Source organism: Eptesicus fuscus, chromosome 17 (assembly GCF_027574615.1).
Source record: "Eptesicus fuscus isolate TK198812 chromosome 17, DD_ASM_mEF_20220401, whole genome shotgun sequence".
Taxonomy (NCBI): Eukaryota; Metazoa; Chordata; class Mammalia; order Chiroptera; family Vespertilionidae; genus Eptesicus; species Eptesicus fuscus.
Window position 1 is genome coordinate 20,872,700 of NC_072489.1, and position 19,488 is coordinate 20,892,187.

At 36.7% G+C, this 19,488-nt stretch overlaps 1 protein-coding gene across 4 annotated transcripts in view; it reads left to right on the forward strand.

Annotated features, from left to right (window-relative positions):
- HERC4 (HECT and RLD domain containing E3 ubiquitin protein ligase 4) overlaps positions 1–19,488 on the forward strand; it is a 98,487-nt gene that overhangs the window by 1,812 nt on the left and 77,187 nt on the right. For all 4 annotated transcript variants that reach the window (XM_028151456.2, XM_028151459.2, XM_028151462.2 and 1 more), the window contains exon 3: positions 345–649. In XM_028151456.2, coding sequence (XP_028007257.1) covers positions 424–649 — 226 coding nt within the window. In that variant the 5' untranslated portion in view covers positions 345–423. The remainder of the gene's footprint in view (positions 1–344; positions 650–19,488) is intronic.

The window sequence follows — 19,488 nt, forward strand, 5'->3', positions numbered from 1 at the left end:
TAGATGTCTTATTTCTTCCATTGAAATTATTTAAAGCAAAAAGGAGAAAAGGATTAATTTCATCAAGATACTTAATATTTGTAGTAGAGGATTACAAGATAAACAAAGTAAAAACTAAATGTTTAAACTTTTACAGAGACTCATGGAGAGTGCTAAATGTTTCTATAGCAAATATTTTTAAAAATACAACTGACTGGTTTTTGAAACTGAATGATACTTACATGTAGCATATTGTGAGATAGATTTAATGTTTACTATGTAATGATTATTGTAGCGTTGCAATTGAAAGAGCAACAAAACATATTTCCTTTGAAGTCATCTTAACTTTTTTTCTATTTCCTCAGCCATAGGGATACCTCCAACTTTCCAGTGTTTCAGAAGGGAGTTTTTTATTGAAACTGGAAGACCTAAAGAATTACAAACATGTTGTGCTGGGGAAATGCATCTTTTGGACAGCTAGGTTTGGGTGGAATTGATGAAGAAATTGTATTAGAGCCCAGAAAAAGTGACTTTTTTATAAACAAAAAAGTCCGAGATGTAGGATGTGGACTCAGACATACTGTATTTGTTCTGGATGATGGAACAGTGTACACATGTGGATGCAATGATCTGGGACAGCTAGGTCATGAAAAATCCAGAAAGAAACCAGGTAAGTTGAAAATTTGTTTGTTATTTCTAATAATTATATCATTTAAGTTTGATATGTCAAATAATTTCTCTAGTCCTAGACTCATATTTTTTGTCAAAATTTAAAAGCAAACTAGGATTTAAACATATTCTTTATATTTACATACTCCTAAGTACTTTATTTTGTGGTTTCCTTTTTTAACTCCTACTGTTATAAAGCCTTATTGTATGAAGCTTTGTTTCAGAACATAATTGTGGCGATGTAAACAAATAGAGAAAAATCATTGTTTATATTGCCTACATTGTTTAGATTTTTGATAATAGAGTATATAGTAAGCAGGTCTTTTTTAACAAGTACTATTCAGTGACCTTGGGCAGATTTTAAATGCATAATGGTGTTGTTTTTCATACATTAGAAAGAAAAATATTGATATGAAAGCATTTTACTTTCCTAAAATATATGTCTTCTATTTTTCTCCCTGTTGTAGCATTTTAAATAACATCTTTTATTCTCCTAATCTAGCACCCCTAGCTACTAAAGGTTTTGTGACTCTGAGATGTCTTGATTTTGTAGTAGACATACAAGCAAATTTTAAAATAATTGCAGGGTAATGAGAATTTTGAGGAATCGGGTCACATTTTATTCTGTTTTCCTGGCTATACATATTTTCAAATCAAGTATCACCACACTTAGAAATATAAATAACATTGTTATGTGAATTTTTGTTTTAATTATAACAACAAAATTAACTCAAGGTGGTAAATTCATATAAAACTGCAGCTGTATTTAGTTTTCTTATTTTAACTTCAACAACATGGCACTTAAGTATACTTTCTGTGGCTGTTTTTTTCTTTACAACTTCATTATTTAAGAGGTTTCTAGTGTTTATTTTTGAGAGGTTAATGTAGGTATATTAAAGCATTAAATTAAGGCATGTTATTCATCTTTTATACCGTCTTACCACCATGCCAACCTTCACTCTTCTACTTGTAAATGCTGTATGGTTTTCATCCTTTCCTGTTAGAATCTTACTCTCTTTTCTTCTGCCTTAATTTGTAATTAATTATTTTGAATGAATGGTAGTAGTGCTTAATAAAGTAGGTTTAATTATTGCAGAACTCAAGGTAAATGGCAACTTTCTTATATGTACTTTATCTCACTAAGAATATTTTATGGAATCTTACCAGATTTTCATAATATTAGGCATGGAAGTTATGTTGGTAGATGTGAACGGGAATTTACTGATAAGTATTTATCACTGCTAGAGGCAGATAAATCCTTTACATTTTGCCTAGATTGGAATGTTGCCTCAGGTTGAGATTTTTCATAGTATGGGGCTATTGCTATTCTTATATTTAACATGCCCCACAGAAATAACTAAACATATCTCCGTATTGCTTTAGTAATTTCTGAGAGGTTACAAAGGCAAGTAGAAAGCCAGCACATGGAAATTGCCAATATAGTTACTGAAATTTACTTTGCTTTAAAATTTTTAAATGTTAATTGAACAAACATCAACAGTGTCCAGGACACGGGTAGACACTGCACGAATAGTATAATGATTATATTGCCTGGAACAGCTTTTAACTCTATAGGTAAGATTCTGAGAAACTTAACTAGCTAGAAGCTTCTTTGTGGTCATGCTGACATTGTGATGATTGCATTGTGACATTTATATCACCCTGTTGATTCATCCTGGAAGCATTATTTGGTAATATAAGTTTGGGAGGGTGGGTTTACCTAATATAAGATATCTCTTTAGGATTATCTCATTGTCCAGAGTACATCACATGCTATAGAGAAATAAAAGGCATGAACTTTGTCTTAAAAATTTTAGAGTCTGGGTTGGGAGTTAAGGCACACATAAATGAAATAACTGGAGAGAATTGAAATTTGACATGATGTGATACCTACTTTGAGTCTCGGAAATTTAAATGATGGGAAATGTCATTGTGGGATAGAATTAAAGAAAGATTCCTGGCAGACAATGAAATCTTAAGTTCAATTCAATCATTGATCACATAAATAGCCAGAAAATAAATCTAGGGCTTAGAATAACTTAGTTTTTTAAGGGCGGGATCCTAATTCTGAGAAAAGCTTTTTATTACCAGAAGTCCAGTTTCAATGATATATTGAAGTGTACTTGGGTTACAGAGGTGAGAGAAAGTAAAAGTCAAAGAAAGGTGGTTGACTCTGGAAGGGATTTTTTTTTTGTTTTTATTGATTTTAGAGAGAGAGGAAGGGCTATATAGAGAGAAACATTAATTGGCTGCTTCCTGCACACCCCCACTGGGGATTGAGCCCAAAACCCCGGCATGTGCCCTGACCAGAATCGAACCCAGGACCTACCTATTGGTTCATGGGTTGATACTCAACCACTGAGCCACATGGGATGGGCTGATAGGGACTTTTAACCTCAGTTTTGATTTAAGGTGCTTGAGTGGAAAATTTTAATGTATTTAACCAAAATTATTTCCCTTTGGAATAATTTCTTAAAGATTTAAATGTGTGCCTTCTCCAACCCTTTTTAAAATTTGTGAGTTTGAGGACTCAGTTAGAATGTAAGTTCTTTTTAAATTGGTTTTAAAGTCTTCTGGTAATTGAGTGAATCTGGTTGAATTTCTAGGACCATGTTATAAATTATAAATATAGTACCTCTTCATCAGAGCTTTAAATGTGTGTGGAGGGAGCTAAGAATTGTGTGTGGTTTTTTTTTTTACAGAGGCTGACTTTGTAACCATATTAAGTATTCTGTAATAAAGAGGAAGGTGGCCTCATTCATTAAGGATAAGCTATTGTTGAGAATCATGATAACCAACTGGAGGACTCGGCCTTACAGAGTAGCTAAATGGAATTGATCTATGGCCTGTCTGGAGAGGTTTCCATTTATACTTTTTAGAAACCACAGAGGAGGTTTTCACTGATTTTTCTTGTATACCAAGAGTGCAGATTATGCCCATGGTTCAACTCCGTTCTCTTGTATATGTATACCCCTTGCTATCATTACTAGTTCTTTCTCATTTACTTCCTTAGAAGTGAACATCTATTTTACTTTCATGTAGAGTTAAGCCTTGGATCTTGAAATTTCCCATCTTGAACAATTCAGTTCTCTACCAAGTTATTCACGGGAAAAAAAATGTCTCTGTTATCGAACAAAATCTTGGTTCTCAACCTGACAACTCTTTCATGCTGATAAATCAGCATGACAAAAAGCATCGCAGGCCACAAGGGAGAGAATGCACAAGTATGAGTCAGTTACAGCTAAACCTTACCTTGTTAACATCTCAGGAAATTGTGCTAGAATATTATTTTGTTTTGTTTGGGGGTGTGTGTGTGTGTGTGTGTGTGTGTGTGTGTGTGTGTCTTGTTTGCTTTTTTTGTTGTTTTTTTACTATGGTTGCTAAAGGAATGCACAGATTAGCACAATTTTAAAATATAAAGGAGCCATCAAGAGTGCTAATGTTGTTAAGCATGTGAAAGATACAATGATTACAGGCAATTGAAAAACTGTTGTTGATTTGGATAAACAAAAGACAGTTAAACCAGTGACAGCATTTTGGAGGCAGTGATATGTGAAAAAGCAAAGATGCTGCATGCTGACTTCCTGAAAGATACCCCTGGAAGGAGAGCTGAAAGTGATTTGTTTAAGGCTACTTACGGGTGGCTTGATAAAAAAAGAGTGTTTGTTTATACATTAAACAGTACATTAGATATGCATTGTTTGTAAGGAAAGTTAAAACGGAATCACTTGGAGGTCTGGAATGAATGAATTCAATTTACATTATTTTTAATGGGAAAAAATGATTGCGTTTTCGAACAGATCACTTCTCGAACACCCTTCTGTAATGAATTAATATCGAGAATCGAGGTTCCACTGTATGCATTTTTCTTTCATAAGAATTATTTTTAACTTTATTTTTTTAGCCAATGGCTTTCAGTTTCTTAATTCATAGCTAACATAGGTAAAATTTGGTGGCTGTTTTGCACATGTATTTCCATTTCATGTAAGAAACAATACTAAACTATTTTATGACCATAATTTGTAAGTAACGTGATACAGTTCTGTTAAAAAGTGACTGTTTTGATAACTTTATGGTTTGTAAAATACTTTCAAGTAGATTATCTCATTTAATCCTTACAACACTCTTGTATGGTAGCTGGGGCAGGTTTTATGGTCCCCATTTTACATGAGGAAACTGAAGTTAAAAGATTAAGAGACTAACCATCACTAGGCTAGCAAATAAGAGACCATTCCAAATTTAAAGAGAAGCGATTTTAGGAACAATAAAGAAGGTTGAGAGTTCTATTTTAAAGATTTAATATTACACCAACACCAACTAAAATTTTAAATGTATATGTTTTATTCTTGAAATAAAGGCTAACTTGATTAGCAAAGCTAGTAAAGTTTAGAATAGTATGATGAAACTTATTGTAGCTTGTGCTCAACTCTGTAGAAGATGTAAAAATTATAAGCATTGATTCTGTTTCTTGTAGCTGAGAATGGTAATTTATTTTTTTAAAAAAAATTATATTTTTGTTGATTTCAGAGAGAAAGGGAGCAGGAGAGAGAAACATCAATGATGAGAGAGAATCATTGATCAGCTGCCTCCTGCACGCCCCCTACTGGGGATTGAGCCTGCAACCCGGGCATGTGCCCTGACTGGGAATTGAATCCTGACCTCGTGGTTCATGGGTCGATGCTCGGCCAGTGAGCTGGCTGGGCTCATTTCTACTGTTGGGTCATTCCAATAAAATATTTTGGTTATAAAGCAGTAATTACTTGCTTGCCTTTCTTGCTTCATTTTCTGACCCGCTCTCCTTGTTCATAAAACAAAAATCTGTTAATGAACTTCTTAAAATATAATTGTCATTTAAAAAGTAATATAGGAAAATAAATGTGGAAAATAAAATTATTCACTTAAGAGTGGATTAAAAGTAGCAAATTATTCCACATATTACTTATTGAACCAAAGTATAATTTTAACTGTACCTTCTAAGGAAGTGAAAGATAATGGATGATATCTGGAGGCTTGCTTTGGACACTGAGAAAGGTTAGTGCCCAAGAATCACAGTGTTCAAGGATAGAAACAAAAAAATCATAATGCAAACAGATGACTACTGTTAGAGAGATGTATAATAATACTTTACTTTGTGTAGGACCCTACATCTGAGGAATTTCAAGAGCATTACACAATAACTCATGGTTCCTTTCAAAATGCTTGTGACACAATTTGCAAGAATTATCCTCATCTTAGGGGATAAATTTACGGAGAAATGGCAGCACAAGTTGGTAAGTAACTTGTCAAAACAGCAGTGACTGGTGAACAACTATAAATTGAATCTGAAAATTTAAGTCTACCAGTCTCCTACCTTATTCACTAAATTATGCTTATGTTTAGAATTATTTATAGTCATATCTTTTATTTGAGGCAGATGAAATACTAATGCACAGATTGTTTCCTTGCCATTTTATTTGATGGCTTATTGAAGTCATTATTTTACCAAGATCTTGCATTGTGATACCACTTTGGTACTTCATTATACCCTTGTGTGGTACGAAGAATATTTTAAACAAACGAACAAAAACCTATCATGGTACTCCCCAGTCTTTTCTCTCTCCTCTGTTATATATCATATTCTGTATCCCTTTGTTGTCTAATGCTATGCTGTGCTACTATCCAAGGCCCAGTCGATTGATTTGGTGGCTAACATTAGAGCTTGGATTAGTTATGTTGTATCAAGTCTGCCATATATCTCTCTGTAGGATGCATTGGTTTGGTAAATGCTTTATAGAATCTTTAATCGGCAGAGAAGACAATAATAGCAGTAGTTGCCTAATCTGAGCAATTTAACAAATAGGCTTTTTAAAAGGACTTGGAAGCGATGATTTTTCTCTTTTCATTTGGTATATTAGTGTTTTTATCTGATTGTAAGTGAGCCATATACTTTCCTTGAAAGAACCAGGAGTATGGTTGATTTCAGTTCCACAGTTTGGGCATTTATTAAGGATTCTTGTTGCAGATGACCGCATTAGTGGTCTAGTTTCTGTCATCTCCTTAGTAAATATTCTTAGGGCTCCATGTCCGTAATATGACATACAAATGTAGCACAATTGAAGATAATTTCTTACAAACCCCTTGTATTTTTAAAATTGCTTTGAATAAATCAAGTTTCACTTCATAGATATTTATTTTTCCTAGGTTATAAAGCATATCAGATACTTTGAGATACCTATTAAAACCTAATAGAAGAAATGTATTCAGACATTGTTATAAGGATTTTGAAGGCTAGGATTGTGTTAGTAAGTAGAAAAGTGGGGAGCATTAATGAAGAGACTGAATTAGAGAGCCCATGGTTTAATTCCTTTCAGCTTCTATAAATTTTTTCCCCCAGGCTGATGCAGTTTAAAAGGCAGTAATTAGTCTTATATCTTAATTAATTGTGACAATTACATGCAAGAAAAATCTGTGCTATTTACAATTGTATTGTTGGAGTTACTTTTTTAAAAGAAGAATTTCTTAACCTTTGGTGTCTCAGTCGTTAAACCATATTTTATTTACCTGGATTTACTTTAGCTTTTCTTGGCCATAAGGAAAACATTTTAGAATTCTTTAGTAATGTGTTTTTCACATTATTCTTATTTTATTTTTTTCACATTATTTTTAAACTAGAGGCCCGGAGCATGACATTCGTGTACTGGGGTGTGGGGAGGTCCCTCAGCCCGGCCTGTACCCTAAGCTGACAGTCAGACATCCGCGAGGGGTCCTTAGTGCTGCCGCGGAGGTGGGAGAGGCTCTTGCCTCTGCCACTGCACTCGCCAGTCATGAGCCTGGCTTCTGGCTGAGCAGTGCTCCCCATGTGGGAATGCACTGACCACCAGGGGGCAGCTCCTGCACTGAGCATCTGCCCTCTGGTGGTCAGTGCGCATCATAGCGACTGGTGGTTCTGCTGTTTGATCGATTTGCATATTAGCCTTTTATTATATAGGATATCCTAGTTATTTCTATTTTAATATCAAAGTTGTCTCATTTTATTCCTTTGGGAGTGCCAGTAGTATTCTTAAATAACACAGTTTTAGTGTCTTAAAAGTACTAGAGGCCCGGCGCATGAATTCGTGCACCAGTTGGGGGTCCCTTGGCCTGGCCTGCGAGATCTGGCTGAAGCCGGCTCTCTGACATCCCCCGAGGGGTCCTGGACTTCAAGAGGGTGCTGGCCAGGCCGAGGGACCCCACCGGTGCATGATTGGTGCGGGGAGGGCTCCAGGGTATGTCCAGCCCATCCAGCAGCAAGCTAACCTACCGGTCGGAGAGTCTGCCCCCTGGTGGTCAGGGCACGTCATAGGAAATGGTTGAGCAGCCTTAGCATATCATTAGCATATAATGCTTTGATTGGTTGAACGGCCAACTGGACACTTAGCATATTAGGCTTTTATTACATAGGATTACATATTCTTAGTAGAAAATTGGGGAAATAAGGGATGTAAAATTCAATTATCTTGCATAGATAAATACTATTGTCCATTTGACATTTTTTCTATACTCATAAATGTTTCTGATTACAGAGTAGGAATATGTAACTAGTATCTCAAAAATTTTCCCCCAGTAATAATTTAGTATTCCTCCATGTTTTTAAATGTTTAGGGATATTGCTAATGATAACTTAACATTTCATTATTTAAATGTACCAAAATTTACTTGTGTTATATTTTTTTTAATTTCCAAATTTTTGTTAAAAGTAATGCTACCATGAACATATACATAAATTTAGTTTTATTTGCATCTGTCTATTTTTTTAGGAAAAAGAACATTTTTAGTTTTAGCAAATGTAGGAGCGATGGTTAAATTTATTTAAAAATTTTAAGCACCCTTGTGCCTCACTTTACAAAGTTGATAAGCCCAGAAGATATTTATTTGCAAACGAAAGTTTTAAAAATGTAATTCATTTGACAAATTTCTTAGTATAATGTGATAAGTATAATTTAAAGATTTAGAAGTGAAGATAAAACAAGTGCACAAATAAATAGAAATGCATACAAATATAAAATGTACTAACTCTTGCAAGATGTATAAATAGTGCTATTTAAAGAAATGAATATTGTAACCATTTGGGATAGAGTGAATCTAGGTGAGTTTCTATAGGAAAGTTAGCATATGAGCTGGAAGGATATAGTATTTCAATGAGGAAAGATTGAAGAAGAGTATTCTATAGGTAAAGCAGCTCAAATGGCCAAATTTGAGTTACCTAAAATGTCTGAAAATAGTGAGCAGGAAGGTTAGAAAGGTAAAATTGAGGTCGGATTATAGAAGTAATCAAATTAGGGAGCTTGGGTTTAATTTGATGGGTATCCAATGATCGTTTATAATAGGAATCATCAGGTTTTATAAAGGAGGGGATAGAATCATTTATGCCTTATCCCAAAGTCTTAAAACCACCCTGAAAAGTATATATTAGCTTAGATTTATAGGTGAAGGAAATACAGTTTCAAGAGGTTAAATGAATTGCCCAAAGTCAAAATTAATAAAGTAAACTTACTCTCACTTGTACCTGGGGAAAACAAACAGTAAATAAAGCACTCCTAGAAATTGACGAGATAAAGAGACAACAATCCAGCAGCAAAATGGGCAAAAGATATGGACAGGCATTTAACAGAAAAGGAAATAAATACAAATGGCTCTGAAACAAATGCATTCTCTTCAACTTCATGCATACTAAGAGAAATTCAGGAAACTGCAATGAGGTGCCATTTTTTTTTTTTTTTCACATATCAGGTTAACAAAAATTTTTAAGTTTGATGGTATACTCTATATGGTGAGGCTGTCAGTATACAAGTTTTCATAGGTTGTTAGTATAAATTGATAAATTCATATAGGGTATTTTGCCAGCATATGTCAGAATTACAAATGCATATACCCTTTCTCCCAAAAGTCCATGAAAATAATTCTTGCTCTGATAGCTACATTTGTATATGTACAAAATGACATTAACTGCAACATCCTATCTAATAATAGAGTAACATGTAAATTACCATTACTCCGCTACGCCCACGATTGGGCGGCGGGAGGCTGGGGGGCGGGACTTGGGGTGGCCTATCCGGCCATTGAGAGGCATGGATCCGCTGCCACTGAGGGGGGCTACCCTGCTGTTGAGAGGCGCAGTCCCGCCCCCTGCGCCTCTCAACAGCAGGGTAGCCCCACTCAGCGGCCGAGGATCATCAAAAGTGGGGGAGCTGGGTGCCTGTCTGCTCCAGCACCAGGCCTTTCAGAAGCCTCCGCTGAGCCGGAGGCTTCTGAAAGGCCTGATGCACCAGCGGACAGGCACCCAGCTCCACCGCGAAAAGCGAAAGCGTGTAGGGGACCCTACACATGCATGATTCAATCATGCACTGGGCCTCTAGTTGTTTATAATAGCAAACATTAGGAATGATCATATGACTATCTATTGGGAACTGGTAAGATAAATTATGGTCCATTCAGTAAATGTAAAGTAATGCTATGTAGTTGTGAAAAGAATGAAGTTGTTCTTTGTATACCAAAATGGAAAGATATCCAAGATATATTAAGTAAAAGGCAAGGTTTAGAACATTGTATAGAAAGATGTATTTTGGATTAACTTATATATTAATATATACATATGTATTATATTTTTATTTCCTTATTAATACGTAAAAATACCTGGAAGGGTACATACAACTGATAACAGTAGTTACTCTTGGTGCAGAGGGTAGGATAAGGGATGAGAACTCCATTGATGAGGAAGTGGATGGTAGACACAGATTTTTTCTCTGCATATTTAAAGGGTAGGCTCTGGAAATAGAATGCTTGTATGCATATCCTGGCTCTGTTACTTTTTAGCTGTGTTATCTTGGGCACATTGCTTAGTCACTCTGTGCCCGTGTTTTCGTCTATAAAATTAGAGTAATCATGCCAAACTCCTAGGGTGGTTGTAAGGATGAAATGAGATAACACTTGAAGTGCAAAGAACAATGCCTGGCATGTGATGAGTGCTCAATAAATGTTTGCTTAAAAGAAGGAAGCTGTTAATATTAGAGTGGGAATTTAATTTTAGGTGTGCCTTACACTGAAATGGTGATAGGCTGTTTGCATATTTGCCATCAGATAGATACCGTATTTTTCCGTGTATAAGATGCCCCCACCTTTCCAACCCCAAATTAAGAAATCAATATTTTAAACATAGAACAGAACACATTTTTATTTAGTAATTACCGCAGGTAATGTTTACATACCAATACTCTAATATGATGCAGCATATCACTTTATTCAGCCTCTGTTGCATCACTGCTCTCTTCTTCATCACTGTTAGTTCCACACATACCAATTTCTTCAACTTCTATTTATCACTGCTGTTTTCTGAGTCACTGTCTGTATATGTGAGATCATCCTCATAAACAAGTGGCATTTTCTGAGCTAACGTTACTCATGTTCTCATGGCCAACCCTTCTCTCTTCGTGAATTTGAAGCAGCATTTTGCCTTTTCTATAAAATCAATGTTCATTTCGCTTGCAAACATTCTTGCCTGACATTGAATAAGCTTGGTTGACACACATAAGCCACTCTGGCGCTGTTCCATAATCCAAGTCTTAAGCCTCTGCTCCAAGTTTGCCCATTTTGCTGGTTTTTCTCTTAAGGCTTTCTTCATTTTTGGCATCTTAATGAGTTGTTCTTCCCGTTTTCTCCTCTGTCTGATCAGACACTCATTGGGAGGAGGTCCAAATTGTCTCTCTGCAGCTCTATTTCCATGCTCTGTTGCATAGCTGATTATATTCAGTTTGAATTTTGCAGAGCAAGACAATCGCTTACTGATATTTATCTTTTTATTTTTTGACATCTTTATGGGCTCAGAAAGCTCAGGTCCCTGTTGCATTTGCGCACTCTCCACCTCCACTTCCGATTGCGGCAACAGCTGCTGTCAGTAACAATAAGGCTCATGATTGGAGGAAGCTTGTTTGACAAGGTATGGGCAGCCCTCGGGGCTCCATCCTTGGCTGACTTCCGTGTATAAGATGCCCCTCGATTTACAGTCTTAACGATTTTAGAAAAAAAATAGCATCTTATACATGGAAAAATACGGTAATACATCTTTTCATTTAGAATGGAAATTCAAGTATTTATTCCAAAAAAATGAGTGTCTTCCTACTCTATCCCATACATTATGCTAAGCTTGAAAGTACTTCTTTAACTTCAGTCTTCAATTATTATGTTAAAATTGTTGGAGCTCATATTTTTAAAATGTGCCAATATGTAAAAAAAAAGTATGTTTGTGATGCTTAGAGGTAATGCTATATTTGAGCAAGATATAAAATGAATTGGATTTCTTTAAAGATACAGAAAAAAAAAATAAAGGAATTAAAGTCCCTTTTTTTTGTTCTTTGGAGAGCACATAAATAATGGAAGTTAGACTCATTTATTTTCCAAAAGTTTATTTAATGATGAATAATTGGAAGATGTTTTAGTCTACTCAAGTTGCTATAAAAAAAACTACTATAGTTTCGGTGGCTGGACTAACCAACATATATTTCTCACAATTCTTGAGACTGAGGAGTCCAAGATCAAGGTACTCGCAGATTTGGTGTCTGGGTAGGACTCCACTTCCTGTTCATAGAAGGCTATCTACTCATTGTGTCTTCACTTGGTAGAAGAGCTGAGGGAAAGGGCACCAATCTCCCCAGAGGCTTACCTCATACTATCTATCACATTGTAGGGTTATTTATTTGGAATTTGGAGAGGGCACAGGCATTCGGTTTATATCAGAAGGTATATTTTGTGTACTGTACGTGGAGGAACATAGGCATTGAATAAATTCTAGTTATTCACACTTTAAAATTCTGCCCCTCCCAAAAAGTTAAGCAGACCTTTAAATTGAAAATAAATGCATTTGAATGCATCTCTTTTTTTATGGTTGTAGCTATTTTAATAGCAATGCCAATTTTTTTTGCTTAGTGTATAAGTATGTTGTTAATAAACTGGGCATCCACTGTTTACAAGGTGCTTGACTATGGGAGAAATTTATATATCATGAACTGATAAAATGTAGAGAACAAAAGAACATTTTAAATGGAAACCATTGTACTGTGAGTTAGCTATCTCCATCTCTCTAAAATAAACTGAAAACAACTCCTCGTCCTTGTTTATTAATGCTTCTTGAATTCCCTCAGATTCACCTTAGGATCTGCTTTCTAGCCCATAGCACCAACATTGATTCAGTTGCCAAATCTTATTGGTTCTTTTCTTAGTAACTCTCACATTTCCTTTCCTTTGCAAATGGCTAAATGCGTGACCTTCAGCTAGTTGCTTTAAATTATTAAGGCCAATAGTTTCCTGCTATCTCAATCTAATATTTACTTTTATACTAATTAGATCATTACTAGTCTATGTAAAAACTGTGGCTAAAAGTTTCTAACTGATGTTTCTGTTCCAATTCATCCTTCCTATTAATTTAGGATTAATCTTCCTAAGGCATATTTCCGTTTCTGTTGAATTTGCCCAGCTGAAGTACTATCTCCTACATCTCCCTGGTCACTGTTGTAAGAACTCAAATTGCATATTTTTGTGTAGTACTGAAGGACAGTTACCTGGCATTCAGTGAATAAGTTGCTTGGCTGTCTTCCTATTTCATATGACTGCTTAGATAAAAATCTCCTTTACCATGCCAACTCCTGGAGAGTAGAAACCTTACTTTAGTATAGATCTTTGTCACTGTGGTAAGTACACTATGGCACACACAGAAAGGAATATGGGTTTATTGAATGCACACATGGTCAATGTATTTTATTGGATATGCTATAGGAAAGGAAGAAAACTATACATAGACTCTTTCAATGAATTTGGTGGCCATAAGCTACATTATAACCAAAAATTTAAAAATTGAAACTGTTCTGAAGATGTACATGTTGGATATGATATATTAAAGTTGGTTGGATCATAAGGGGAAGCAAGAATGAGGCTTGGAAGAAATTTATTATACTCAGATCTCAGAGAGAGGGGTCACTGCAATCCACACAGAGAGACATGTGGCATGCAGGGGAAGACATAAGGGTAGGCAGGAGGCAGAAGACAAGAGCACAGGTTCTGACATTTATTGGGGTTTCCCAGGGAAAGACAAGAATCAACAGTTTAGGATTGGCTAGTTTAATTCCTCCAGGCTTTGAGTTATAAGGTTGGTTTCTAGTTTCTTACTACCTGGCCCTGGGATGATTTAGGGTAAGGGAAATACTAACTTGGTGTGTGAGAGTTAGATAAGGATTTAGTTGGTGTTATAAACTCTGGATTGGCTGGTTTGCATATGAAAAGCATGCTAGTAGGCAAGTATATTTTGAGGATTAGTTCCTGCTTTTCTTAAAAAGAAATTGAAGTAAAGCAACTATGTGACATTATATATATGTTGGAGTCTTTGTATTTCAAGACTTCCCCTTTTCTCTTCAGAGCAATTAATTTCAGCAGTTCCTAAACAACCAGAAAGGGCTTTTCTTAAAAAAAAAAAAAAAATACTGTAAAGCCCTAAATTTTTATAAAATGTTAAGTATATTTGAAAAATCAATTATTAAAACATAATCATGTTCTTTAAATATTGTTAACAGAAGAACAATAAATAGGGGAATGTTTATATGTTAGTGCCTTGATCTGTGAAGTAGGGATGATGGTACACCCTCCTCATGGTGTTATGAGGATTAAATGAGATTATTAAGTCCTTTAGCAGTGTGCCAGGCACATAATAAGCTCTTGATGTATGTTAACTGTATACCTCTGTGTAGATAGAATGCGTAAGAGGGGTATGAACTTGTAGGCATACCCATTTGTAAAGAATTTTTTAAATCTAATTATAGCTCCATATGAATATTATTTTGTGGGCTGTCAACTAAGATATATAAGTCACTTTTCATTAACTTTAGATTTTATCAGGGAACTCAAAATGCTTTAATGACTATGGGTTGTACTGTTTCAAATTTCTAATGCTTTAATGACTATGGGTTGTACTGTTTCAAATTTCTATTAGAATAAACACTAATTTTTTTGATGTTTTAATCTTATTTCCTTCAGTCTCAATTTAGTTTTATAATACACTTTATGATCATTATATGGATTATATTAGAGATCCTTCACAAAGTGTCAGTAAGCAAAAACTTCACTTTAGGAATAGGGGGGAAGTACATGCCTTGAGTGAAGTAGCCTTTTGCTTCTTCGTTATCTCTGTAACAAAATTTACTGTGATTATTTAAAGTTTAAAAAAAGCATGCTGAATTATTTATTGCTACTCACTAATCTTTTATTTATTTATATATTTATTTATTTATATATTTATCTATTTCAGACAGGAAGAGAGAGGGATAGAAAGATAGAAACATCAATGATGAGAGAGAATCATTGATTGGTTGCCTCCTGCTTGCCCCCTACTGGGGATTGAGTCCACAGGCTGATGCTCTATCCACTGAGCCAAACCAGCTAGGGCTAATGTCATCTTTCAAAAGTCAGAATCATAAATGCATTAACTACACATTCAGTTGTTTAGTTAAATAATTAAAAGAACCATAAGAACAAAAATACCCTTGTAGGTAACCAGAGTTGACAATTTAGTATTTATTTTCTCAGTCTTTTTTCTGCATATATATTGGGGCTGAGTGGCTTTTAAAAAATATATGTTTTATTGAGGAAGAGAGAGGGAGAAAAGAGAAACAATGGATGCGAACATTAATCGGTTGCCTCCTAACTGGGCATCAAACCCTTGACCTTTCAGTATCTGGGATGATGCTCAACCAACATCAACCACATTGGTCAGGGCTGTGTGTGACATTTTAAACAAGAATGGAGTTACAATAGTGCCTCTTTAATTTAATAAAATACTCTCTTGTGAACGTTACATTTTTAGAAATGGATTGTTCTTTTTTAGAGTTTGGAGTTATTCAGAGAGAAGGAAAGAAGAAACATTTATAGCAATGAGTAAGGCATGGTAGTTCAGAGGATTTTGAAACTTAAACTCTGGAAGAATTAAACATTGGCAGATAAACATCTGACACAATTACTAAGGCCTCTTTAAATTAGTTATTTAACAAAGTATATTTCTTAGTTTTAGAATTGTTATCAACATGGCTCTGCCTGGTGTTCATTAACAATACTGTTTTTCGCCCTAACCGATTTGGCTCAGTGGATAGAGTGTCGGCCTGAGGATTCAGGGGTCCCAGGTTCGATTCCAGTCAAGGGCATGTACCTTGGTTGTGGGCACATCCCCAGTAGCGGGTGTGCAGGAGGCAGCTGAATGATGTTTCTCTCTCATCAATGTTTCTGACTCTCCCTCTCCCTTCCTCTCTATAAAAAAATCAATAAAATATATTTTTTAAAAAACAACAGTACTGTTTTTCAGACCCCATAAGTTGAACATAAAACATTAACAGAGGTTTTTGTTCTCCAAATAAAACATTGAAAATCATTTAAACTTTGTTAGAATATATTGTTTTAAAATTCATAATGTAGGATTTTATTAAACTCATAGACCATATTAGAAGTTAAAGTTGATTGTGGACTTGCATCACACCTGGTAATACCAGATAATCCTTGATTTATGAATGAATTGTGTTATTAAAATGTTTAAATTTTTCTTTACTTATGGAAATTTTGCTAGATATAAGAAGTTTTCAAACAAATCTTAAGACATATTGTACCTAATAATTATATTTAAGTGAACTGTGTAATATTTTCTATAGAAAAATTCATTTGAGTTTTAAATTGGGATGTCAGAAAAATATCTGTGCCCTTCAGCTATCCTGACTTGTTCAGTTCTGTTGGTTTATCAGTTCCAGAAAGTTCAGGATAGATATTTGTGGGTAGCATTTAACTTAACTAAAGATAATCAATATCTGATCATAGCCTCTGTTTCCTAGGTAAGAACCTCTTATCACTCCAAGTTAATTATTTCCCTAATGTTTTGATTTTGGGAAAGAGGACATTTGTTCCTGTGGGGTTCATGGGTCATTTTATAAGTTGGGGGCTTTCTATGCCTTAAAAAGTTCTTTTATTTTTTTCTGATTACCAAAATAATACATGTACTTTATATCTTTTTTAAACTTAAAGAAATGTATGCTCTAAAAAATGGAAGTCACTTTCCCCATACATTCTAAAGATGGCTACTACTATTTATATTTTCATGTCTTTTATACTTGTGTCAAAAGACATAATTTTATACACATTTATATAAAGGTCTGTGATTTGCATTTTATTTGACACTAGAGGCCCGGTGCACAGGATTTGTGCACTGGTGGAAGGTGTGGCCTACGGGTATCTGCCCCCATGGGAACACGCTCATCCCAGTCAGCCAAGTGGCTGTGAACCTGCCCTCTGAGCAGCTGCTCCCACTGTGGAAGCAGCTGCTCATCCCAGTCAGGGCAGCTCCTGTGTTGAGCGTCTGCCCCCTAGTGGTCAGTGTGCATCATAGTGACTGGTCGACCAATCGTTCTGGTCATTCCACTGTTCAGTCGCTGGACTTTTTTTTTTTTTTTTTAATGAATCTTTATTGTTCAGATTACAATTGTTTCTCCTTTTTCCCCACATATCTCCCCACCACCCAGTTCCTACCCCCCCTCTTCCCTTACCTCCCCCCCGCTGTCCTTATCCATAGGTGTATGATTTTTGTCCAGTCTCTTCCCATACTCCCCACACAGACACCCCTTTCCCCCTGAGAATTATCAATCCACTCCCATTCTATGCCTGATTCTATTAAGTTCACCAGTTTATTCTGTTCCTCAGATTTTTAATTCACTTGACTTTTAGATTCACTTGTTGATAGATATGAATTGGTTGTTCATAATTTTTATCTTTCTTCTTCTTTTTCCTCTTTTTAAAGAATACCTTTCAGCATTTCATATAATGCTGGTTTGGTGATGATGAACTCCTTTAGCTTTTTCTTATCTGTGAAGCTCTTTATCTGCCCTTCAATTCTGAATGATAACTTTGCTGGGTAGAGTAGTCTTGGTTGTAGGTTCCTGCTATTCATTACTTTGAATATTTCTTGCCACTCCCTTCTGGCCTGCATGGTTTCTGTTGAGAAATTAGCTGATAATCGTATGGGAGCTCCCTTGTAGGTAACTAACTGTTTTTCTCTTGCTGCTTGTAAGATTCTCTCTTTGTCTTTTGCTCTTGGCATTTTAATTATGATGTGTCTTGGTGTGGTCCTCTTTGGATTCCTTTTGTTTGGGGTTCTGTGCGCTTCCTGGACTTGTAAGTCTATTTCTTTCATCAGGTGGGGGAAGTTTTCGTTCATTATTTCTTCAAATAGGTTTTCAGCATCTTGCTCTCTCTCTTCTTCTGGTACCCCCATAATTCTGATGTTGGTACGCTTGAAGTTGTCCCAGAGGCTTCTTACACTATCTTCAACTTTCTGAATTCTCTTCTCTTCATGCTTCTCTGGAGGAGTGTCCTTGGCCTCTTTGTATTCCAAATCTTTGAGTTGATTCTTGCAATCCTCTAGTCTGCTTTTGGGTCTCTGTATAATATTTTTTATCTCAGTCAGTGTATGTTTAATTTCTAGTTGGTCCTCATGGAATTTATCGGCCTTTTCCATGAAATTCTTGAAAAACCTTATAACCGTGGTTTTGAACTCTATGTCCAGTCGCTTGTTCTCCTCCATTTCTTTGGTTTGTGATCTGTTTCCTTGCCTTCTCATATTCTCTGCTTCCCTAAGTTGGTAGGGTAGTTTTGTGTACTAGGTGTCCTATTGGTTCAACGGGTCAGCCTCCCAGTTACTTGAGGTGGACACTCTTGGTGTACCCTTGTGTACTGTGTGTCCCCCAGCAGGAGCTACAGCAAGGGCTAGTTTTCTCCTCCTTTGCTTGGGCGGTTTTGGAGCAGTCTGACTGGAGCTGCAGTTGGTTAAGCTGCTCCAGAACAGGCCATTTATATGCAAAAGCCGCTGTTTGGAGCCAGGGTGGGTTTGTAGAATGTGCGGGGCGGGGCCTCAGGGCAGGGCGGGGTCTCAGGGCGTCACTAGGCTGGGGCGTGGCCAACGGCGATGGCTGCTGTCAGCCATCTCTGCCTTTCCACGTTTCCAAGTCCCTGCGCCCCGCGCTCCAGCGCAGTAAACAATGATTGCTGGGCGCACCACTGCAAAAAAGTCACTCTCACTTTCCGACCCGATGGCCGAGAGTCCAGCTTCTCCCCGTAGGTGCCTGGGTCCCCCGAGTGTCCCCAGAAACTGGATTTCAGAGTGATCGGGAGCTTGTCTCCCTGCGGGTTGAAGAAAAGCCGCGCACCCAGCCGCCCGCCGCCCGCCGCCGGCCCGATTCGCGTGCCTCCGTACCTCAGCTTTTCAGCGATTGTGCTTCTTTCTCTTCTTAGTTGTAAATCTTCCACTCAGCCAGCTTTCCCGTGGTTCTGGGTGGTAGACGTTTTTGTCTTTTAGTTGTATTTTTGAAATTGTTGTGTGAGGCAGCAGATTAGTTGTTTAACTATGCCGCCATCTTGGTTCCCAGTCGCTGGACTTTTATTATCTATACTAATAAAAGCCTATGTGGTAGTCATGCCCTCACTCCATAACAATCCATCACCAGGAGGCTGCATGGGCAGGGAATTGGCGCTGCATGCGCGGCTTGGAGGCGGGTCCCAGTGGTTCTGCTTAGCAACACCTTGGGGTCCCGCAGCTCTGCGCAGTGCGGTGGCGGGACCCCTGGCTCCGGCCTACCTCTTTGGGGCAATCCATCAAGGAGCCCTGGATGGGTGGGTGGGATCTACCTCTTTGGGGCGATTGATTGCGGGGCTCCCACACTATGAGAGGGCACAGGCCAGTCTGGGCCATCCCCCCATGACAACCCAAATTTCGTGCACCAGGTCTTGTTAATATGTAGACATTCTTTTTAATAA